The 25,670-nt window shown below is 44.9% G+C and overlaps 1 protein-coding gene across 1 annotated transcript in view; it reads right to left on the minus strand.

Moving 5' to 3' along the window:
- Positions 1–1,816: 1,816 nt before the first annotated feature.
- The window catches only part of ATRX (ATRX chromatin remodeler), a 57,118-nt gene continuing 33,264 nt past the window's right edge, over positions 1,817–25,670 (minus strand). The window contains 17 exon segments of the mRNA XM_042479048.1: positions 1,817–4,806; positions 6,130–6,258; positions 6,762–6,857; positions 7,320–7,445; positions 8,305–8,454; positions 9,725–9,919; positions 10,040–10,217; positions 11,668–11,776; positions 12,137–12,237; positions 12,949–13,102; positions 14,585–14,754; positions 14,896–14,987; positions 15,257–15,387; positions 16,033–16,150; positions 23,411–23,586; positions 24,224–24,361; positions 25,123–25,300. Of these exon segments, the coding sequence (XP_042334982.1) occupies positions 4,519–4,806; positions 6,130–6,258; positions 6,762–6,857; positions 7,320–7,445; positions 8,305–8,454; positions 9,725–9,919; positions 10,040–10,217; positions 11,668–11,776; positions 12,137–12,237; positions 12,949–13,102; positions 14,585–14,754; positions 14,896–14,987; positions 15,257–15,387; positions 16,033–16,150; positions 23,411–23,586; positions 24,224–24,361; positions 25,123–25,300 (2,529 nt within the window). The 3' untranslated portion in view covers positions 1,817–4,518.

Consider the following 25,670-nt stretch of genomic DNA (forward strand, 5'->3'; position numbering starts at 1 on the left):
CCTGGTCTCCCAGAGCCCAAGGCCGACACTTGAACCCACTACACCATGCTGGCCGACACATGAATCTTGAATGGTTTAAAACTCCAGGGTGCGACAAACCAGAGCCTAACTTCCATACCAAACTATTTGGAGGGTGCCAGGTTGCAGAAGGCTGTTTTAAAAGGTGGCTGCAAATGGAAAAACAGCTGGACTTCATCAAAGCAATTACAGAATTTGTAACAGCTGCAGAAGACACAAGATGCATAGACAGTACAGCATTTATATTCTGGTATAGTCCTCTGTATCCACAGATTCAAGCATCCATGGCTTGAAAATATGACAAAATAAGTATAAATTCCAAATAGCAAACCTTGATTTTGTCATTTTACACAAGGGACACCCTTTTCCTATGCCAATGTATTTTAATGAGATTTGAGCATCCAGGAATTTTGATATCCATGGGGTTCCTGGAGCCAAACCCCAGCAGATAACAAGGGCCCACCGTACTTCATTACGTGAGTTTTGGGACTCATAGGAATTATATACTTGGGATGCAATTCAGCCCATACCTTAAATCTGTAGTACTAATTCTTCTTTCTAAAGGAGACTTGGAGGGTCCTTTCTCTCCAAATCCAGCCAAGTCCCTTTATCAACACACATATTGAAGATAACTGTTTTAGAAAGTGTTTCTTGAAATAATGTCCAGATTGGGAGGCTAAGTTTCATGCACTCTTCCATATACTCTGCTGGGACAAATAACCTGGATAAGGCTGGGGGGAAAAACTGCTTGAATTTAGGAGAAGCTGTTGCAATGAATTTTACAGTGGATCCTTGTTATACGCTGGGGTTTGGTTCCAAGATCCCCCGTGTATAACAAAATCCGTGTATGCTCAAGTCCCATTAAGTATAATGGCATAGCAAAATGGTGTCCCTAATAAAAAATGGAACATCAAGGTAAATGTATACTTTTTTGGAACATTTTCAAACCGTGTATGCTTGAATCCGTGTATAAGAAGGGCCGACTGTACAGGACATTAGCATTCAAATCCTCATCACACATCGAACTCTTCATTAAAAACCTCAGTTTAGGAAAACACAAGCATTGGATCCAACCTTAGCCAAACTTGAGGTTTTGGGGGATTTGTGGCCACAATGTGCATAGCTCATAAACAGTCAATTAGGAACACGAACATGCAAAACCATTGCTGAAATTCTCCATCAGTTACTTTGCACACTTAACTTGGTAGCATCTCTCGGCTTGACCCTCCTGATTTATCGGACAGCAGCTGCAGTGAGCGACAGTGCTCTGCTCTTGTATTGACTGGTTTGCAGCAGACTGGTATTTCCATCCCTGGTACAGAAAACCATCTCTGGTGTCCCAGTCATAAGCGATACCACAATTCCTCCTCACACTGGAAATCATATGTGGAAGAGGTGGAAATGTCAGTTAGTTGTGTCCCAATCGACAGGAAAAAAGAGCCTTGTCACTTGCAGCAGCTGATGGAGAAGTCGGGAAAGGGGGGCTTTTACAACCCTTACATATAGCTTGCACCATTGAGATGTAGGGACTGTGAACACAAATCAGTTACAAATACATTAACTCTGAATCCCAGCACTTATTCTGTACTTATGAACATTTGGGACAATTGCTAGTAAATGGTGGTGGTGGGGAGAGAAAAATCTACTCATGTCCTACTTTGGATGACCAGATGACCATGGCAGGAACCAAATCCAGAACTGCGTAGGTGTGATTCAAAATGGTTTAGTACTGATTAGTGATGCCACTCCGGAGCCATGCCTGCCCTGTTAATAAAGCAGCACAACAACACACCCTTTGTGTATTTTGGTCACTTTATTAAATGAGATATTAAATAGTTTTAAGTTTCAACTACCAAACAGCACTTTGAATGGTGAAAACACAGATAGCATACTGTCATACTTGAATGCTTCTCTTTAAAAACACGCTTCCAGTCCTTAATATATATTTTACAAAACAGCCTTATAGGAAGTAGTGACATCTTTTCTACAGTACTTCTTATGGTATTTAATACATAACTGGGGGGGGGGGGGAGAAAAAGCCGTCTAAACAGAAACAAAGGCAAAGTTTTCACAGCTGTATGATTTCAGCAGCCAAAGCTGGAAGAGGGGACTGAAACGGTACTATACAACTGGGACAAAAACATGTACAGTATCACAATACTAAGCAAAAACGCTTTACATCCAAAGGAATAAACAGGTTACAAAATGTGGAGAATTTAGCAGGCAAAACTGTATTACAAGCAACATTTTTATTCATCATCTTATATAAGCCGTTTCAACTAGGTAAAACATCTAAAACAAATATAAAAAATGAGTTTTCATGTTATGGATGCCATCTTCTGTCTTTAAATATTGGTTAAAGCTTGATGTTATTATACTCAAAAGCACGTTATTATGCATCTATAAGGTAAAGTGAGAAATATGTATGCAAAATGGTCCAAGTTTTACTCCAAGGTTTCTCGTCAACAAGGCGTCACCAGACGCTTTCAGTTGTTTTGTGTCTTTTGTCGTTGTCGAGGGTGAGAAAAAAAACGTGTCTTCAAAATGTTGCCTAAAACTTCCACACTTAAGTCTCTGGAGTTGTAAAAATGCCCCTCGAAATCCCAGCTCTATTCAGAAAACATAGGAATGTCCTGGGAGTCACATTTGCCTTCAGATGTTGGTCTCAGGAAGCCTCCGTTTAATTTCTTCCGAAGCGAACGCAACCAATTTTTGAGTATCCCCCCTCCTTCTCCCCATACTAAACAAATGTAGTGTGTTACAACACCGGATGGAGAGGGGCCTCGCACGTCACGTCACACAAAGAAATGGAACAACTCATGATTAAATATGCCGCAAAATACCAAGGTACGTTCCTCTCAACCACCAACAAAAGAGCAATCGCGTAAAAATGAACTGTTTCCCAACATTATCATTGTCTGGATGCTGCCATTCGTATACCGAGAGGAGAAGAAAATCCAACCATTCTTCAAGAACAATTCAAGAAGCCAAAGGTTTAGGCTTTGCTTGCCTCTTGTTCGATTCTGCCTGGCATAGGTCCCTCTGGCCAGCTTTTTTGGACCCCAGAATCCTCTTGCCGTTTCCTCACTCCTCCTTCAATACCTCAAAGGCACCTGTCATTTTCTTTTATGCCCACATTCAGAAACAAAAACAAAGACTTATTTTCCGGAACCATCAGCTACGCTAACACACAGGAAAGGCTTTTGTGTTGCCAACTCAGAACTTCCTCACCACAGGAAATGGATGACTATCCCACTTTTAACATTGCAAAGAAGAAGTACAATTCATCAAAAGTTTAATTACTTTTGTAAGACTGAAACAAAAAGCAAAAACCAAGCTGGTTCCCCCCCCCCCTTGCTGTGCTTCCATATTCTTAAAGGAATGAGAGGGGGGAAGAGTTAGGATGGGGAGGGAACACAGGGTAACAACTAGTGACACTTATCTGTATAAGGAGGAATTGCTGCGTTTCACACTTCTGTGAAAGCACGTTCCTTTACATGTTGAGAGGGCAACGTTTCCGTCGCCTCACCGTTTGCTAAGAAGGGCTCCATCCCAACCGCCGCTGCCATCTTTAAGTCCCGAGGTACCAGGGATACGTCTCACTTAGCTCCCCATCCCACTGCCGGCAACAGGATGAGACACTAGCACCAGGAGAAAGGAGTCAACAGAAAGATGTGCTTTGCGTCAGAATAAGCACAGGATGAAAATACATCGGCGAAGGACAAAAGGTGACCTGATGTCAGTTCCATCACGAAGATGAGACATAAGTGGCAGAAGGCTAGAGAAAACAGCATCTTCTTAGGCTGTAACTTAAGGCTGCGGACACAGTTTCCAGAAAACTGCGCGACTCAGGAGTTTCAGAGCAGTAGTATTTAGGAATATTGCACTCTGTTCTTAGCTCAAGATCCTTTTCGGTTCCTGCAAGTTTTATTTTTTCCGTCACAAACGAATACAGCAGAATAAACCTCCATTTCAGTCCTGTCCTGACTGACTTTGCATTTCGTGAAGGAATATTAAAAAAAGTCCCATAATTTGAGGAATCAACTTTAACCAAGAACTCAGCTGTGTACCTTTGTGTGTGATGACCGAAATATACAGACCTGTGTAATTTCCCCAAGCTTCTCCCATTTGGGGGGCTGCTTTTATGGCTATTGACAGCAGGGGTAGGAGTTTAAACAGGAAACCTGCGCAGCCCCTAAGGTTATAGAAGGACCTGTTTTCACTGAAAACAACGGGATTATCTCCTGTACTCAACACATGTAAGAAGATTCTAGGCAACTTCGCTGACAAATATCCAGGCATTGTTTTTTCTGCAGGGGAAACACCACAACTTACCAAAACAAAATGGAAACACTACAATGGAACGTGGCAACTAATGTTGGGGGATCACCCAAAATATTTATACAGTTGAGTTCTGTTAAGCCATTGATTCCTAAAAAAATAAAAAAGTTATTTCTCTCTCTCTCTCTATCTGATTTTAACAATCCTTCTAGTGCAAAATCACATTGACTTCCCTTGGGATGGTCCTGGATTTTTGCCACTCAGCGAGGGAGGGGCGCGCTGCAAAGGTGGGGGGTGCAACGCGCCAGCAACCGACTGATACATCCCTCTCATATCTATCTGCTGGAAGTTGGAAGGATTCATAATTAAACCGGGAGGCTTTGGCATCATCAGGTGGCTCATGGCGGCTTGCTGAGCCACTTGCTGATAAGACAGGTGCTGCTGCTGCTGCGTATACTGATGCTGGAGCCTTCGGTTCATCAGGATCCTCTGGACGCAACCGATGAGCTGTGGAGGGAAAGAGGAGCTGTTGAGACCAGGGGAGAGGACCTGCCTCCTTCAGCCACGGTCCCCCTGACCAATTGATTTTAAGCCTAAACCTGATACTTGCGGCGCCACTACTGCCATCACTAATGCAGTGGCATTTGCAAGCTGGTGATGGGAGGAGCCAGTTAGCAACAACGGTTAGGATCACAGTCCCCACATACCACATACCCCAGATATCTCCAGTGAAATCGCTCTCCCTGGATCCATTTCAGGGCTCTGGTCTCATTTGCCACCCCTTTGGAAACTCTTCCCACCAGGAAGCACCAAACAAACCATTTTGTGGCCAGCACCAAAGGAGAGGGGGAAACCCACCCCATGAGAACTCCTCCTTGAAAAGTTTCGGGTTTCGCAATATAACATCAAACCATTTGAGCCGTCCAAGGCTTGGACTAACACTCATGTTAAGAGATGTTAATTCCTTGGTGCTGAGGGGAGAAGCAGAGCTTTCCAACACACACAAAAAGGGTTTCTGACTGGCAAGGAATTGATCTAGGAGTAGGGAGGGAAGGAAATCTGGCACAGGATCTTCAACTGTGCCTCATTCAGCTGGATTATAAATCTGTGCAATGATTTCTAAAGGAAAGAGATTTTTAAAATTGCAAATTAGGTAGATAAGGTTTGCATGTAAATGTATCGCATGGACATACCTCTCATCATCACAGCCACATGAAAATAAGATTTCCACGTTGCAGTAAAAAGCGTGTAGCATTTATACTGTTATTTAAATACAGTGGTGCCTCGGGTTACGAAAGTAATCCGTTCCGCGGCCGCTTTCGTAACCCGAAAAGCCTTCGTAAGCCGAATTGCCATAGGCGCTAATGGGGAAAAGCCGCGATTCCGTGCGAAAAAGCCGAAAAAAGCACCAAAAGTTTTTTCGTAACCCGAAAAAACATTCGTAACCCGAAACAATAATTCTCTATGGGATTTTTTCGTATCCCGAAAATTTCGTAACCTGGGTATTTCGTATCCCGAGGTACCACTGTACTGCTACAAGGTTGAGTGGTATTATTAGCCACATGTAAGCGTTGCAGAGAGGGATGAGGTTAAAAACAAGGGACTGAAACCATTTCTTCCCAACAAATCCATAGCAGAGGTGATATCTGAACTGGGGGACATATTAGCTCCCTGCTCCTCCTTTTCAACACTGAGTTATGCCATTAAATCACTGAGAATCATTTGCTTATCACCTTCATATTTTAAAAGAATTAAGCAGGATTCCACCGTTTGCCATTTCCATGTACCCAAACGAACCAAGAAAATCAAGAGATACTTGGGCACTCTTACCATTTGTTGTTTTGTCAGGACATCATTGTATATGGCCTCCCGACGCTTTATGTCCAGCTCCTGGCTTGCTTGCCGGCTTAGAGCCAAGGCCTGGACCTGGGATTCTGAGAGGGTCAGATTCTCCTTCCACTGCAAAGGAAAACACAAGGGGTTGTGTTTGCAGTGGAGCATAAAATTGGCTGGACTGTGTGTTCAGAAACCTTCTGCCACAAATGACAACTAAGTGAGTTGTCCTACATGCTACTGTGATAGAAATCAGTGCTTAAAAGATGGGGTTCTTTTGGAATTTCTCTTAACAAATCAAAGGATTATCTGGCCCAAGCTAGGCCCATACTGCACCAATTCAGATTGCAATATTTTACAGGCTTCTCTGAGGTAAGGACCACCTAATAAAATGCAGCTTCCCTATAGAAAATAAGTCCCAAGTAAGGAGTGAGATAAAAATGTATCTAAATGAATTACTGTATTGCAGCTTTTCAGCCAATTAATTAATTTGTGGTTTCAGTATAAAGAAGTAGAACAAAAAGTGACTAACTGCAGTTCATAATCATGAGTCTATCCTTAATGCAGTTTTATAAACTGTATGCAAGATCAGAACAAAAATGGCTCATAAGACCCAGCAGTTTACTTACTATACTGGAAATGATGTCTTCAAGGGGCTGAATTCTTATTCCAGTAACATTATTTGTTGCTTCTACGACTTTCTCTCTGCCTTGATTAATGAGATCCTAGAGAGAATCGGGGAAAAAGAAAAGCTCAAGAAGCAATAATCTGAACTGCTTACAAAGACAGCCAAACTCCATTTCCCTCTTGTGTTGATATAAAATAATCCAAGCACAGTATCTAGTCATATCCATGGAGATGGGACACAGAATGGATCAAATTACAGGTATTTTAGCTGAGTGGCAATCCTGTAACTCCAGACCTAAACCTAACTATTAGTCTCTAGTAGAGTGGCTCTTGGACCAATGCTGAGACTTAACAACAACAAATTATACAACTCTTCCAACAAGATTGAACGTTTCCTTATATTTCTCAGATGTCCTTGTACTTCACAACATACTTTCTTGTATTCCTCTAGTGTCTCACTATAACTACAGTCATTTCTAAGGGTTGTAACAATTCAGCCACAAAAGATCTTCTGCGAGGGCACCGAACATCACACTCTCTTTTGGGGTTCTCCCACCTACCTCCAGCTGCTGGTTACTCATAGCAGACAATGCTGCCAGATTGAAGGGGATGTATGGTGTTTGAGAGTTGAAGTTGGTGTGGTACAAATTTGTCCCGGCTGGCATGTTGAAACGCATAGTCAGGCCCTAAAAATACAAGAGTGGGGGCTTTAGAACATCTTGAGGAGAAGAGAGTCAGTGTGGTGTAATGGACTGATAGCCTAGGAGTCTGGAAGACCAGGGTTCAAACCCTTGCTCAGTCACAGAAATCCTTGGGCAAGTCACACTCTCTCACCCTCAGAGGAAGGCCGTGAAAAATCCCCTCTGCACAAATCTTGTCAAGAAAACCTCATGATAGTGTCTGCCATAAGTCAGAAATTAATAACGATAAAGGAGACTTTTGGTGTCTTGCAGACTACATATGCAATATCCATGAAACATTTGAAATCACAATAAATGCCTTAGCATGGTATTGAGACCATATATCCAGAAACGACATGTAAACAGTCCCCGCTCTTCCCTCATTTTAAATTTTGCTTGGGATTTCTTTCCAAAATAATCTATATGGAACTGTATTTTTCATCTAATCTGCTGACCAATGAGTATGGGGCTGAAATCACAGTGGAAACAATAAGCGTCCCTCACCTTTAACCAAATCCCACAAGGATGCCTTCAATAAAGATGTTTTTTGATTCCATGCCAGAATCTATCTGCAAAAGTCTGCCCAAAACTAGATGCTCAAGGATGTCGTATCCCGAGAGGTACTTCCCTCCCCAATAGTGAACATGGAGAAGTGGGGTGGACAATATGTGGCCCTCCATGTGCTGGACTTGTACTACAACTCCCACCAGCTAAGCTAGCATGGCCAGCACCCTGGACGACTGGAGTGGCTGTCCAGCCATACTGGGATGGCCTCAGCTCCTTGCCTCTAAGGAAGAACAATGGCTTGTTTTACTGAATACTATTGCTGCAAAGCTGTACTACTCAAGGGCTTAAGGCATCCTACCTTCTTTTCTGCTTCATATTCAGCCCAAGCTGCCTTCCTTTCCTCTTCAGTCAATTCTTCTTCCTCTTTGTGATCCAGGAGAGAATCATGTTCGTGATAGCCCACTATATGTTCCTTATGGATCTGAAGCAGTTCAGCTAGAATCGTATCCTGACGAACAAGAACGCCAGCAAGTCAATAAGAACGCATCAATGTTCTCTAAGGCAAATTATCAAAACCTGGGGCTTTTTGAGGAAAGGCATGTCTCACCAGGGAAGGGAGACAGAAAACAGAGAAGGCAGGGAAGTTTGCCTCCTCAATAGCCCCATTTCCCTGGTACACAGAACTTCATCAGGATTTTATTGGGGATGTAAGACATTCCTGGGCAGATCTCATCTCACATCTCTTTATCATGGCACACAGATGCCTTCTCTGGCACCTTCACATGTGAGAAAAGTATCTGAGGGAAATGAGAACTGGGTTGGTACTATTTTGTAGATGTCATTTGGGGGAGGGGGGCAGGGAAGGAAGTCAGGTTCAAACATTAAATTAACACAAGAAAGGTCCTCTTACATTCGACAGAACAGGGCTAAAAGTGACATGCATGTGCATTAGTTCCTATGGTAACAATACTGTTCAATACAGTGCAATTCAATCCACATACACTGTGCCAAATGCAGTCATCAAAATGTGGCTTAAATTGTATTCAGCAGGGTAAACTGGCATTTTAAGTGTCTGAAATGCAATTTGTATTCAATAAAGGTCAAGTCTTTTAAAAGGTAAAACGTCCATTTTCATGGGGGGGGGGGAATCTAACAAACTTGCACAATTCAAAATCCGCATTTTGCTGCAGTGATTTGTATAAAGGTTTATGCCAGAAGATGTTTCTGTTTATACTCATCTCACAACCATCTCACTTTCACAAAACCTTGCTAACATTACTCTACAGACTAGTAACTAAAAGAGAGCAGGAAAGCTATAGATCCCTTGCCAAAGCCAATTTGTGTGAAAGTACCAATGAAAGTCTCATGCAGTTAAAGCTACGATGCAACATGCACTAAGGCACCTGCGCTGCGTCTGCATTTCGTAACAGGAAAACTCTGCTAACTTTATCATAAAGTCACTGTCTCAAGAAAGATGTCGAACAGTGTCCTTGTTCCTTTTCCTGGGAGCAAATGATACCTTGGGAGCCTAATCAAGGCAAGTACTACTCAAGTCGGGTGGAAATAAAGATGAAGAAATGTTTTTAAGTCGTTCTCTATTTAAAAAATGATTTTTAAAAGCAATCAGCAACAATAAATAAACTCGCTTTCCAACTTGCTAGCTAGCTAAATAGATATTCTAGGAAATTTAAATTCATATTCACCAGAGAACATTCTAAGGGACCCTGTGATAAATCCAGATGTGCAACTAAAGATAAAACCTGTGCATATTCACTCACTTTGGGCAACATAGGTGTATCTCTTTTCTTCTTCTTTTCTGAATTAGGATCATCCAGTAAGTCTGGCTCAAAAGAATAGAGCTCAGTGAGTTCATTCATGGTAAAGTGACGTTCAACCTGCTGCTGGTCAACCACCCGGAACGAGAGCGACTGTTTAGTTACTTGCCGATCGTAGATCTTGTCTTCCATTGTTCCCTTTAAAACAAAACACGTTACACTTTTGTTTGTGTATAAAAGTCTGTGACCCCTGTCTAACCATGTCATCAGCTATGCGCGATGGTTCAGGCTTTCAAAAAACATTCAGTTCTGACCTACCTGAGCCAAGAAGCGGTACACAAACACTGCTTTATTCTGGCCGAAACGATAAACCCTGAATATACTCTGGATATCGTAGGATGGATTCCAAGACGCATCAAAAATAATGACTCTGTTTGCAGCCACAAGGTTTATCCCAAGGGAGCCTGCTTTCGTGGAGATAATAAACAAACGGCCTCTGCAAAAAAGCAAAGGTTTAATTTCATGTATGCTCATTTCACATCAATATGAAGGGCTGCTGCTTAATCCACCAAGACTTAAAAAACAAACACATTCTCATTTGTCTGAGCAGCAAAGGAATACTTTTTTCAGGTCGTGTTTGTTCAACTGATTACTCTGCCAGAAAGTAGTCTACCCACTTAAAATTAGAAAATATAACCAGACTTTATGAAACTGAGAACAATAAAAGAAAAGCTTTCAGAAGTTATAGTAACAATTAGGTGAGGCACTTTCTAGCTCAACATCCAAATTCCACAGAAAAAGAGTGAGATCTACTTATTTATTACATTCAGAAATTGTCTAAATCTACACAATATGTGTGGAGAACAGTAAAAATGTCACATCAAAGGGCAGGACATGTGGCAAGGCAAACCCCTATAATCAACAAACTCCATAGGAAGCCTAGAATATAATGACTGAATCCCTTTTTTAAAATGAAATCCTAACATCAAATGCGTTTTTTCTCATTAAGAGTGGAAGTGCCTAATTGTAGCCACAGCGGGAGCTGAAGTGAGGGCAGAGGAAAAAAGAAGGCAAAGAACCAACGGTCCAAAAATAGGCCACAACTTTATTGATGGCAGCTTGCAATGCATCGGGAAAGGTAAGGACAGGAGACCCTCCATTCTCCAAAAGCCAGAGGTTATAATGGAAGGAAGACTAGAATGTGCAGTTCCTCCTACACATTATGATCAATGGAGCAGCCGCTCTCAAGCTGGGCTGACCCTAAGCTCTTAGCCATGCTTGAGTCCTGCTGTCATTTCATCATCCCCTCTATGGAGGAAGGGTTGAATGTTGGACTAGGGCTCCAGGACACCAGGGTTGCAATGTCCACTCGGCCATGGAAACCCACTTGCGGACCTTGGCCAAGTCACGTTCTCCTTGCTTGTAAGGAAGATAATGGCAAACCTCATCCCAATAAATGTTGCCTTGAAGGCACATAACAACATCAAAAAATGGAACGGAATAGAATAGAATGCCTCCCCAAAATCCTGTACTGATTACATTTCAATGCTGAATCTTATCAGATGAGTAAAGGTCCTTCTTATATAAAAGCAGGTAAATAATTTGGGGAGAATTCCTCTAATAATACCAGGCACCATCTGTTTATGAGGGATTTCCAAACAAGTTAGTACTGGTTTCTATCATATTCATTATGTAGACACCAGTACTTTCAGGTGTGTCTAGTTTGAGTGTTTTATATGCTGGGATTTCTTTCTAGACAAAAATGTACAGGTGTTGATAATACATATCATGAGATAAGCAAAGGTTGCTTCACAAGATTTCATTGGCTAATGTATCTATTGATTAATAAGATTACAGTCCTTGAAAGAGTATAGCCTTTGAAAGTCTATGAAACCATCAAGGGTTACAGGAGCTAATTACTATATGCCAAATTAGGGGTTTTTTACCTGACATTTGTTACATCATTAAATTCTTCGGCCCACTTCTTTCTTGACTGAGCCGTAGTAGAACCATCCAAACGATAGTAATCAATGTTTCTGAACCATTTCCCTTCACCTGGGAATTCAAAGTGAAAGTGGTCATAGGTCACTGAGAAACAACGTGAGCGCACACTACCAGCTGTTTCCATTTCCTTTTTAAAATATCACTCACATTATGCACTATCTATCAAAACATATCTCAAACACATTAACATTACAAAAGATAATAAAGGCTTAGGTCCAAAGATGCCATGCCTTGAACAGAACTCTTTAAGGTGGTACAAGAATGCTTGTTTGTGCTCTAACAGTTTTACATGGCACCAAATTCTTATCAAGTGTTAAAATATTCTACTGTGAAAGGCAAGATGTAAATGCTTTAAAAAGCAAACAGAAAGAAAGTCCTCAAGATCTCCAAACCTGGCCTTTCTATGCTGACCTTTATATATTATAGGTTTGCCTTCTTCTTTGTCACGGTTGGCTAGCTCCAGAAAGTCCTCTATCAAATCCAGCGATATGAGAGACTGGCTGAACACCAAGCTGAAACCGGAAAAAAAGACAAAGTATTTCACAGTGTGAACATATTTAACTAGTACTGTACATGGATTGGCCTTTCTTTGCTAACATCATCACATCGCTTGAGATCCGGAAGGCAGTATATTAATATAAACGAACAAGAACTAAAAAGATACAGCTGGACAGAGAAGCTGGAATCCTCTTGGCCACTGATGAGGGTTGCCCCAGCCTAAGTACTCTTTTGGGCATTTCAGAGCCTCCCTGTGCAAGGCCTTACAGTGTTTTTCAGGTAGACGTGAAATCATCAATTCACAGGACAGTGAAGAACGCTTTCAGGGAGAGAGTCAACTCATTTGAAAAGTACTGCTGGAAGAGACAAATAAATGGGGCTTACAGCAAATCAAACATGAACCAAAATGACTGAAATGTCATGCTTTGGAGATGACGTGACTCATTGGGAAAGGATGGCCATGTTTGGTAAGATACAGTAGAAGGAAGTAGTAAAAAAGGAAGGTGGCAATAGAGATGGATGGACACAGTCAAATAAGCCAAAGCCCTGAGCTTGCAGGGCTATTGATAACAGGGAGACTTGCAGGTCTCTTATTCATTGGGTTTCCAGAAGCTGAAGTCGACTCGACGGTAAGAATAACATTGTAAACCTGAACCAATTTAAAGCACATATGCACTCTGTTTGGATGGCTTTTGGAGCCTTTCCAGGTGGGAAGAATGGCTTACACTTTGTCCCCAAGCTCCTCGGCCACGCGAAGGATTTCAAAAAGAAGCACCATCTTCCCAGAATGCTCCAGCACTTCAGCATCCGCATCTGTGACAAAGTCCTTGTACCAATCTGGCGCCGGACTGCCTGGGTTGGAGGTGGAAGCTGTTTTACCTGAGGAAAGTTTTTAAAAGGATAAAAAAATGTACTTTACTAAGAATATATTGCATTCTCCAGTTGAGACTTACAAATCAAATTAAGATACGCTTCTTCATTTGACTTTTATCCCACCTTTCTCTCCAAAATGGGACTCAAAGCAGCTCACTGTTAATTAAAACAAAATTGCTAAAACAGTGGCGGGATACAGACCTCCGCTTTGCGGCGGTCTCCCGCCGGCGCCATTTGCTCCGCGCGGGAGCCGCAGCAGCCAAACCATGCGGCTCCCGCACGGAGCAAAAAAGAAGCTCCATTTCGGAGCTTCTTTTTGCAGCGCCTCTATGTCGCGAGGCGCCGCTGGCGCATTCGCGATGTCATAGGCGCCGTGACACGTCTGGACGCTATGCGTCCAGTACGTAAAGATGGCGGTGCCCATGTGGAAGGGGCACCGCCATCTTGTACGTATTCTATACATACTAGGGTTAGGGGGTGCGGAAGCACCGTCCCTTCCTAACCCTAGTACGTATAGAATACGTACTATATGGCGGTTTGTATCCTGCCAGTATGTGCTACAAAAGTTTAAAAAGCATTAAACTATCCATCCAATTTAAGACATTAGTTTAAAACCAATTAAAAATACATGAAGGACACATGACACATTAAAAAACAGCACACCCATGCTGCTTCCTCGTACTCCTGAGGTTTTTTGATGTCTAACTTTGGCTGAGTTTGTTTGGGAGAATCCATGAGATCCATTAGCCATCTACATTCCTTTCCATGTAATGGCGTCCAACACATACACAAATTTATCTGTGGCCTTACAGCCTGATACTGCTCTCCAGGTCTTTATTTATATTACTTACATTCTTCAGACAATGTTATTAGTTTGCAGTATTAATCTCTACTTATTAGTCTCCTTCATACACACTGATTTATTGTAAACACAGAAAAAGTCTTCCTCCTCTTGAAACTTTGATCTCACTACTACTTGCAGCTTTTGGCTCCATGGAGTTATTTCCTTGCAGTTCTTTGTAGCTAATTCAATAAAGTGACTGACACGCTTTAACACAAAGAGGGAGATATCCACTGAAGGAAATGACAAATGTTTAAACAAATGCTCCATCTCAGCACAATAACACACTTTAAGGGACTCAAATGAAGTTTGATTCCATGCTATCTATCTCTTTGATTTCTTTTGTCAATTTGCAAGTGATTTTTATAATAAGATCAGGGATCAGAAACACATGGTCCTCCAAATACTGCGAGACTGCAACTCCTGTCACTCCACTTAGCCTACTCAATGATGGAAGCTGTAGTTCAAAATCTAGATGTTGCCAATGCCAATTGGCCTTCACTGACACAGTGAGTTTGCGTTTTCAGGTGAATCTTCTACAACAAATCCCTGTATAACCCCTGTCCTGGAACTGTCAAGATTATACAGATGACTTTTATCCACCTTGCTTTCAAAGCATTCAAAATGAGATGAACCGCCCCAGTTACCTTCCTCTGCCTTTACAACGGGTGGAACGTTTGCTGGCTCTTCGGCATTGCCTTCTCCACCTCCGCGAGACCTTGAGTTCCAGACTTTGATCACTTCAACATCATTATCACTTCCACTGTCACTGGAGCTACTGTCTTTCTTTGATTTTTTACCTTTGGGCTTTTTCTTCCTATAGGCATAACATTTAATGGTCGTTACTATAAAAATATCTGGCTGGAACAATACCAACATTACTGCAATTGTACAATAGTTCAAATCCTTCAGTTCTGAGGTAGCATCTTTATCATTCAGGCCAAACAGTTGAACTTACTTAGCGTATTCATCAGAACTTATGCTCACTTCAGATGTTTCTTCAGAATCTGATGCTATGAACTCATCAAGGCTGTCTTCATCAAAGTAGCCCTGAAAAACCAAGCGGATGGTTTTACAAGAGCCTTTTATTAAACCTATCCATTATGGCTTAAGTAAGCCTTTACAGTGTTTCTCTGGGTTTTTAAAAATCTGAACCACAGCAGGGTCAGAATATTACTACCTTTGTAATGTCAACCCTGGACTCCCCCAATATCTAGCTATCATTCATCAAAATAAAGTTCCATTAATCCACAGAAACGCTCTAAATCTTGGCAGGCTGAAGAGCTTTCATCAGAGGAAGACAGAAAGATATGATTTACCTTATTTTCTTTGCTAATATAGTCCAGCTGCAGGCACCAGGGATGGGTCCAAATTCTACTTAACATCTGGAAGTCCTGGAAGAGTTTAGCTCCAGCTTTGCCTCTTCCACCTTCACTGCTGTTGCCGACACCTGACAATAAATATGTTAGCTTGATATACATTCAAGCAATATGTACTTTTGTGCAAAACATCTCTCTCTCTCACACTCCACCTCTTTTAGCAATTATTTGTGACTGAATTAGCATTTTCATCCACTTTAGTTCATTTTTGTACCTAAAACCTAGTTCTTTAAGTAAGTGCTCCCAGGGAAACAAGGCACAAACCCAACTGTGCCTCCTATATGTTCCACAAACTCAGAGATCTAATGCAGCTGTAGGATGCAGCCATGTGATCCATAAATAAAGACACAATGGGTTTTTCACAAATGGGCATTATTTAAATATAATACCCACATGGGTATATAGAATCATAGAGTTGGAAGAGTCCACAAGAGCCATCCAGTCCAACCCTATTCTGCCATGCAGGAACTCTCAACCAAAGCATCCCAAATGACAGAGGGCCATCCAACCTCTGTTTAAAGACCTCCAAGGAAGGAGACTCCACTAAACTTTAAGACCAATCAGTGCCTACACTGAAATTTCTTATAGGTATGAGTCTTCCAGCCAGTTAAACATAATTGTACACAAGCACACATAACACAATGCAAGCTGCAGATAACAACAGAACCAAGCTAAAGAAAGCACAGAACAAAGATGAATTGTGACACAGATCTTACCTGTCAAATGATCCAAGTAGTACTGATACAGTTTACACTGGAGAGGAGTCATTCTAACAGCGAGAACATATTCATATTTGGGTGGCAGGAACTTTGTTAAGGCGGTATAATCTTTCCTCTGTAAGGGAAGTGTTAAAAGATTAGCCAGAGTGTAGCGATGGAGCATTAAGATTTTGAAAGTACTTAAAGAACTTGGGTCAGTTTTGAAACCTAACCTACACAGATTGAAGAACGGCCAAAACTTTCTGGTTAGCTGTAGTTTACTACTCTGTATAAACCCTAAACTGGGGTTAATCTTAACAGTAGTTTACTTGTAAACCACAGTCTGAAGACGGCTTGTTTCAAGCAAGCCATAGTTTGTTTGGCCTTAGACTGTTAAAACTGAAGGAAAGTTGCCCATTTCCTTAAGATAGCAAGAAAGGGAGGGAGAGGGAAGAGACAAACCTAAGGCCATGCCACAGTAGCACATTCTACACTATTGGTCTTCAGTTAAAGAGGGATACGGACAGGTTGCTTACCTGTAACAGTATTTCTTCGAGTGGTCATCTGCGAATACATACAAATGGGTTGTACTGCGCCTGCGCAGTGCCTTCGGAAACTTCTGGAATCACTAGGCAAAGTACTCTTTGCAACATGTTGAAACTTTTTGGCGGTAGCTCCGCCCATCCCTTATAAAGCCCCTGCCTTCCCGCTCTTTCCCCAGTTCCGCAATTTTTCCGCCAAATAGGCGATAAGAATGAGCCAATAAAGAGCAGGACACTGAGGGGAGGATGGGCGGGATTTGTATGTATTCGCAGATGACCACTCGAAGAAATACTGTTACAGGTAAGCAACCTGTCCTTCTTCTTCGTGGTCTCTGCGAAGCATACAAATGGGTTGAGACTGGCGAGCTAAGGTCAGTGGAGGAGGGAGTGTCACATTAACCTTATCTCCAATATTTTTGTAATACCAATAAAGCAAGAAGACACAATAGTGGTCCAATTGGTGTTGTTATTATTATCACCATAATGGTAAAGATAAACAACTAACAACTTCATGAATTCAACCCAATAGCATCATGTGAATTCAACCCAATAATATCATGAGCCCAGGAGTCTGATAAACATCTTGTTTGCAAGTGATGCAAAGGAAAAACAACATGTGCACCCCAGACCATAGTCAGTGCAAACCAGACAACAGGACAGCCCTCCCAAAGGCTGCATCTCCCCTGGCCCTGGTGTCCAACCTGTAATGCTTAATGAAGGTCATAGGTTGTGACCACACTGCAGCCTTGCAGATGTCATCTAAGGGCACACCTGACAGAAAGGCAGAAGATGCTGCAACTGCCCTGGTAGTGTGAGACCGAGCCCTAGCTGGTAAGGGTTTACCCAAGAGTTCATAAGATAAACAAATAGTGTTAGAAACCCACTTGGAGAGTCTCTGAGCTGACACAGGCAGTCCTTTTTTTGGACTCCGAATAGCACTGGAACAGTCTTTCGGAGCGGCTAGAGTCTCTAGTCCTATCGAGGTAAAAAGCCAGGGCCCTACGAACGTCCAGGGTGTGCAGGGCTCGCTCGGTATCGGTGGTTGGGTTCGGGGCCAAAGTCGGGAGAACAATGTCCTGGCACATGTGGAACACAGAGACAACCTTGGGTAAAAAAGTAATGTCTGTTCTAAGAACTACCTTGTCCAGGTGGAATTTGAGGTATGGTTGGTCTCGGCGCAAGGCACAGAGCTCGCCCGCACGGCGGGCAGAGGTGATGGCCACCAGAAAAACTGTTTTCCAAGTTAGCAGTCTGATGTCCGTGGTGGCCAAGGGTTCAAACGGTTTGGACTGTAGTGATCGTAGCACCGCATCGAGGCTCCAGGCCGGGGGTGGCAGAGACGCCTGCGGGTGGAGGTTGCTGCATCCCTTGAGAAAACTCTTTACCAAGGGGTCCTTGAAAAAGGAAGGCTTGCCATCAAACTGGAAAGAAGAACAGATGGCCGACAAGTAGCACTTGACGGAGGTGAGAGAAAGGCCTGAATCGATCAGAGACATCAAAAAGTCGAGGACCACCGGTGTCGTGACTTGGGATGGAGACAGTTGTCTGCTGGTTAGAAACCTTGTGAACCTGTTCCATTTCAAAGCATAGGACCTTTGAGTAGCTGGCTTGTGGGCAGCCAGGATGACTCTGCGCACGGGAGACGGTAGCCGTACTAGGGATGGATCCTCCACGCTACCAGAGGAAGGGTGTCGATATCCGGGTGGCGAACCCGACCCTCTTGAACCGTGAGGAGATCTGGTCTGTGTTCGATCCGGAGGAAGTTGGACCGGGAGAGGTGAAGGAGGCAGGGGAACCAAGGCTGTCCCGGCCACCATGGAGTGATCAGGATGGCATCCGTAGCATCCGATGTCATTTTGGAGACTGTCCTGGTGATCAGCGGGAAGGGGGGGAACGCGTACAGCATAACCCCCGACCAGCGGAACCCGAACGCATCCCCGAGGGATTGTTCGTTCGGCGTTCGGGAGCAGAACTGGGGACAATGGGTGTTGTGGACAGTCGCGAACAAGTCTATTTGTGGGGTTCCCCACCGATCGAAAAGGTCGAGCACCGTGTCGGGGTGGAGTCTCCACTCGTGGCATTGGGACGGAGACCTGCTGAGAAGGTCCGCCAGGTCGTTCTCGATACCCGGCAGGTGCACTGCTTGGAGTAGGATGTTCCGGTCTATGCACCAGTCCCAGACCTCGAGTGTGATGTCGAGCAGTATCCGAGATCTGGTGCCTCCCTGTTTGTTCAGGTAATACATGACGGTGGTGTTGTCCGTCCTGAGCTGAACAACCTTGTCGGATAGGGAGGATTCGAAGACCCTTAGAGCCTTCTGTACCGCCAACAGCTCCAGAGCATTGATGTGCAGCCTCTTTTCGTCCTGGGACCACTGGCCTTTGGCCCACAAGTTCGTGGTGTGGGCTCCCCATCCGTCCTCTGATGCGTCGGTGGTCAGCACAACCTCGGGCTGGGGTTGAGAAAAAGGCATGCCTGCGCAAACGTTCCGGGAGTCGAGCCACCAGCGGAGGGAGCGAGCGACTGATCTTGGGATCGTGAGATGACGTGACGGGTGGTCTGTCTCTGGGTCGAAGACAGAAAGAAACCAGGACTGAAGGGGTCGGGATCGGAGTCTTGCCCACGGTGTTACGAAGGTTGTTGACGCCATATGCCCTAGGGCTACCTGGATGTCCCTTGCAACTAGTCTTCTTCGGCCGACACATTTTTTGAATGGATCGGGCGAGAGCTAGAAAACGGTCGGAGGGCAAGGATGCGACACAGGTGTTCGAGTCGAGGATCGAGCCGACGAACCTTATGCGCCTGGAAGGCAGTAGTTGAGACTTTTGGAGGTTTACGACCAGTCCCAGACTTTGCAGGAGCTCTAAGGTTTCGGCAATGTGACGGCTGAGCTCTTGGTCCGATGGCGCCACCAGCAGCCAGTCGTCCAGGTACGGGAAGACTCTGATGCCCCGGCGATGTAGGTGGGATACTACAGGTGCCATGCATTTGGTGAAAACTCGAGGGGCTGTGGAGAGACCGAAAGGGAGGACGTTGTAGTTGTAGGCGGCGTTCCCGACGGCAAAGGCTAAGAATCTGCGGTGGCTCTCGCGGATGCTGACGTGGAAGTAGGCGTCCTTTAGGTCGATAGTCGCAAACCACAGGCCCTGGTACAATAAAGGTAAGATAGAGGCAAGCGTTACCATACGGAAGCGTCTATAAGAGAGATAGGCGTTCAGGGCTCTTAAGTCTAATATGGGCCTGATGCCCCCATCGGCCTTGGGGACTGTAAAATAGCGAGAGAAGAAACATCTGGGAAAGTCTGCTGCGTCTATCGGTGAGATAGCGCCTTTTGCCAAGAGGGTGCGTACTTCGTCGAGAAGGGTGTCCGAGGGGAGGGTGGAAAGGAAAACTCCGGTTGGTGGGAGTTCTTCGAATTCAAGGGCATAACCCCTACGGACGATGGTAAGGGCCCAAGAATCGGTGGAAATAGAGGCCCAGATGGTGGAAAATGGCCTCAGTCTATCTAAGAAGACAGGAGAAGAGGGGGTGACGGAGTACGCGGCGTCCCCTCAGTTCCTCTTCTTGTTCTGTTCGGGATCCTGTCTCCTGTAGCCTTTTTTGTACTTGGAGGCAGAACGACGTCCCGAAGAAGAAGAGGATTGGGAGGGATAGCGCTGTCTGGACTGGTCCTGGCGCTGGAACGGGCGGTCTTGCTGGTAGGGCCTCTGGCCCTGTCCATACCACTGGCGGATGCCTGTGAAGCGCTTACGGGAAGAAGCCTGAGGAGAGGACGACATACCGTGTTTCTTTGCCGCGGTCCTCATCCTATATTTGAAGTTTAATTTCTCATCCGTTTCGTGGTGGAAGAGGCCGTCTTCATCAAAGGACATGTCCTCGATCGTGGAGCGGGCATTCTGGTTCAAGTCGGAGGACCTCAACCATGCATGTCTCCGCAAGGCGATGGCTGCTGACATGGATTTCGCGGCACAGTCCGTGGAATGTCTTGCCGATGTAATGATCCAGCTGCCGATTGAATGAGCCTCGTCCCGGACCTCGGAGAGGATGCCTTGGGAGTCGTCGGGAAGGTCCGGAATGAGAGGGGAGATCTTCTCCATGAGCCATTGAATGTATGCGCCCATACACGCGTTGTAATTGGCTACTCTCATTCCGAGGGCCGAAGAGAAGTAGGCCTTCTTAGCGAGGGCATCGATTTTCTTAGCCTCTCTATCCGACGGCATCAAGGAAGCCTTAGGAGTGGAGGCGCGCTGGGAACCCTCCACGATGGCCGAGTTCTGGCGCGGATGCTCAAGCAGCCATGTTGGACGCGGAGCCACCCTGTACAGGGATTCGATCTTCCTGTTACTAGCAGCTGTCGATGCTGGGGCTGCCCACGAACGTCTGGCCAATTTTTCCAATGAGGGGAGCAGAGGAATGGCGGGTGGAGTAGGAAGCTTGCCATGAATCCTCCTCTCAATCGGGTCAGAGGCCTCATCTTCCGTCTGGGCGAATTGAATATCAAGAGCGTTGCCCATCTTAATTACATGTTCGGCAAAAGTGCGTACGTCGTCCGAGGGGGAGACTGCACCCGGTTGGGCGAATTCCTGGTTGGACGGCCGATAGTTGTCATCAGAAGAGGCGTCCGAGTCGTCTCCGGATTGGTAGCGAACCTGAGAGGATGTCTCCTGTCTTGACTCGAGATCAACGACCTCCAGATCGGTGGCTGGCGAAGTGCGGCTAGGCGCGCGGGAGGGCCTAGAGGATGCACGTGGTCTAGGTCTGTCAGCAGGTGGCCTGAAGTGGGACTTGATGGAGTCGCGAGGGACAGCCATGTAGTAGGTGTCCGTCACCTCATCGTAGAAATAGTCGGCCTCCGAGGGGCGCGGAGGAGAAGGAGAAGCGGCACGATGCACTAAGGCCTGATGGACGATCGGCGCGGGCATCGGGGTAGGGGATCTCCTGTCCTCCCTCGGGCTGGCAGGTGACGCCGGCTCAGAAAGGTCGACAATAACGTCCTCCGGAGCGTGACGGAACGACGAGAGGGGCCGAGATCCAGATGGAGAAGTGGTTCGGCGCCCGGGACGGGTGTCGACGGTCTCGGGGGTCCCGAGGGCTCTGGCCGCGGAGCGGGGATCTGAAGGCCTCCGACTGGCATCCGACAGCTCCCGGGGGGTCTCCTTATGCCTGGGCCCGTCTGTATCCCGTTTTTCAGAACGATGGCGCTTAGCGGCCGAGTGTCCTCCGTCCGGGGACCTCACACGGGACTTCTTTGAAGCCGAAGGCGCCAATGGCACGGTGGCCTGGGCCTTGGCCGGGTCTGGAGACTTTAAGGCCTTGGCGGTAGAGGCCTGAGGGACAGAGGATTTCGAGGCAGAACCCTTATGGGAGCTCGAATCCTTGTCTGAAGCGCGGCCCTCCTTTGAGCTCTTTTTGCGCTTCTCCTGTTTATCCTTCTTAGAGGATCGAGGTGCGCCTTCCAGCGGGGCCTCGGTGACCGGAGCATCCATGGAAGCTCGAGGAGCGGAGGATGAGGTGGGAGCGACATCCCCAACTGTATCAGGTTCGGCGGGAGTAAGTTGGGCCGGAGTCTCAGGCAAAGTCGGCAACGGGTTTGCGGCCGTGGAGGGAACCGGTAGGGAAGACATAGCGCCCGCGGTGAAAACCTTCGTATAGATAGCGGCCTTTAGTCTAGTCTCCCTATTTTTCCTGGCCTGAGGGGTTAAGGATTTGCACAGGGCACAGGACGCAGGAACATGCGTCTCGCCCAGACAAAGAAGGCAAGCCGAATGGGGGTCTTGACCGGGAATCTTACCCCCGCAAACAGAACATTTCTTAAAGGGGACTGATGGCATGGTCCACTCACAACTCGTAGTCAGACAGTCCGAGGTCAATGCCGGTCCGGGAAGATTGCCAAATCGGAAGGAGCGAGCAGAAACACAGTCAGACAGTCCGAGGTCAATGCCGGTCCGGGAAGATTGCCAAATCAGAAGGAGCGAGCAAAAACACAGTCCAGAGTCCAAGCCAAATGATCAATAACGGTCAAGCAATAGAGTGGTCAGATAACGGTCCGAGGTCAAAACGTGATTCCAAACTGAGATTTCCAACAGCGAAGTTCCCTAAGCAGCTAACGCGGCGGAAAAAAGGAACTGGGGAAAGAGCGGGAAGGCAGGGGCTTTATAAGGGATGGGCGGAGCTACCGCCAAAAAGTTTCAACATGTTGCAAAGAGTACTTTGCCTAGTGATTCCAGAAGTTTCCGAAGGCACTGCGCAGGCGCAGTACAACCCATTTGTATGATTCGCAGAGACCACGAAGAAGAAAGATGGATCTCTATTTCACCCTGAACACTCCTCCCAGGGAACACCAGGGATCTTCATGCAGGGCTAGGAGAGAATCTGAAAAGCCTGACACTGGAAGACCATTACTGGCAGTCAGGGTTGACAACACAACACTAAATGGAGTAAGACTAGGCATAAAGGCATCATCTAGTAATCCTATACTTCAACATCATATGTTTAGGTTTAAGAATGCAGAATCATAAAAAGGGGAGGGAGAAAGATTAGATCTACAAGGATCCCATGCGGTAGGAGAGTGAAATCTGGATCTCAAGTCTGAGACAACCAAGAAGTTCTCTTAAATCATGGTTCATAGGCTTCAGTCAATTAACTGCAGCTGGAAGCATATTAATTTTGAGCTTAAGAAAAATAACCTGGCATACATGAGCAAATGAAAGCTTTCAGATTATTTTCTTTCTATTTAATAAGAAGTAATAGATTGTCTGTTTTGGGGGGACGGGGGAGAAAAGCTTTCGTCAACAGAAACAAGTCTATCACAACTGAAAAGCATTTAATGTCAGAATGCAACAAGAATGACATACCTGAACACAGCCAGCTAACATTTCATACAAGATATGGGCACGTTTCTTCATCACCCTGACATCTGCCAGAGTAGAGTCGGCACACTGACCGTTCTGGATTGGATTTATAAATCGATTCCGGAACTCCTTAATGGACCCAAGCAAATTCTCCTTGATGAAATTAACCATGCAGTGGTCTAGGGAATCACAAATGAAAAGTCTAGTGCTTTAGTTTTCTACAACGGGGTGACCCCTAGGAAAAACAACCAAGAGCCTTGGGGTACAATGACGACGGAAAGGTTTCATTTGGCATAAGGTTTCAGGGACTGCTCACTTTGGACTACATCCAACAAAATATACTGGAGTCCATGATGGCTTTAATAACAAATAAAACTTGTTGGTCTTTAATGTGCCACAAGACACTTTGTTATTTTTGCTGGAACAAGCTAACATGGCTAACCCCTGCCCCACACCCAGAAACCCCTAGGAAAAGGTTTGATCAAGGAGGGCAAAGGTACAGCCACAAATATTTGGCATGACTGGTCATGAACAATATGTTCAATCCTGTGTGCCATGTGTGCATTAAAGCTCCAAAGGTTCCTGCAGACCCCCAGCAAAGCGCCTCCCCTCAACTAGTGTCTTCCTGCCAAAAGAACAAGCGTTCTGCAATTCAACCACACTGCAGTTGGAGGATGTAAAGATGTACTTTCTCCATTTCCAAATCAGAAAGGCTAGTTAATGTATTTTACTGAAATTGCTGACCTATGTAAAAACAACAACAACAACAACACACACAACTGGTCGGCATCTGACTCCTCCTTGAAAGGCACTTACATTCTATGAGGTTGTTTTGCAGTGGTGTTCCTGTAAGAATAATCCTCCTCCTGGATCTGATGGAATTCATAGCTTTAGAAACAGCAGAAGCCTCGTTTTTCAATATATGTCCTTCATCACATATAACAAAATCAGGGCCTGGATTAAAAAACAAAGAGCAAGCAAGCAAGACTTTATCATTTATTGCCTCTACAAAAATATGTGATTTGCAGATTTCCACCCAATATATGTTGCTCATCTGCTGCCTGTAACTTACTCTAGAAATACTATGCTCAAGTCAAAGGGTTTGTATTGTAGTTGTTGTTGGTTTTAACCCACCTTTCACAGTGCACTGGCCGCAAACTGTGGATGAAAAGACCACAAAAGCATACAAATAACAGCTACAAATGCACACACAGCGCTTTTCTTTGTGTGCGCCATCATCACGTCTTGCATCCAGGTTATCTGAAGGTGTATGCTCTCCCATATGAGCTGCCCATGCGTCATTTTGCAGCTTATGTCAATTTCACCATTAGAAACTTGTCGAGAAAAAATTAAAACATACTTCAATTTCTGACTGTTTAGTTTTCCTTGTTATTATTGTTTCAAGCTAGAATTTTGTGAGCCGCCCTGGAAATGTTTACTCCTAAAAGGGTGTGGTATAAATCCATAAAAATAGAAGATTACAGATTGAGAGTTAGAGAGTGTTGGAGAGCCAAAGTATAACTATCACACAATGAGGCCACTGAGCCGATTTGGAAAATGTCAAACTTGCTCAATCCTAAATAAAAACGCCATCTATATTTCAGAGGAATGCAGAAGGCACACAGTCGTGATTAGGGACTCGGTGAGGGCTGGGGATGCTGGGAGCTGTAGTGCAACCAGCAGCAAAAGGTAGATCTGCAGAAAAGTCTGCTCACCTGGATCAACTAATGCTTTGTTAAATATTTCTTTCAGCTTCCGGCTCTTCACATTCCTCCCTTGGGCAAGGTTACGGTACATCTCATAGCCAATGATCATGACGCCGCCTTCGTCTTGCCACCTTTGCAGCATGTAGCCCCTCTCCTGTGGGCGCTTGACCGTTGCCAGTTCATTCACCTTGTTGGAGGGGCGGAGGAATTAAAACACACACAAAAAGCAATCATGTACTCTCCAATAAGAAGTATTTAAAATGCATGCACAGTGGAACCTTGGTATCCTCTGGGGTTTGGTTCCAGGACCCCAAAATCCGTGGATGCTCAAGTCCTATTATATACAATTTGCTCATATAAAATGGCAAAATCAAAGTTTGCTTTTGGGATATTTTTCAACCCATGAATGTTTAATCCGTGGGTACAGAGGACAGACTGCACTTGAAAATAAATCTTTCAATCAGTCAATGCAAATTTTACTGTTAGTTTCATGTGGTTGGACAATGCGATTTATAGTGAAAGAGCAAGTCTGTCTTGAACAGTATATAAATAAATCC

The sequence above is a fragment of the Sceloporus undulatus genome, chromosome 7 (assembly GCF_019175285.1).
Source record: "Sceloporus undulatus isolate JIND9_A2432 ecotype Alabama chromosome 7, SceUnd_v1.1, whole genome shotgun sequence".
Taxonomy (NCBI): Eukaryota; Metazoa; Chordata; class Lepidosauria; order Squamata; family Phrynosomatidae; genus Sceloporus; species Sceloporus undulatus.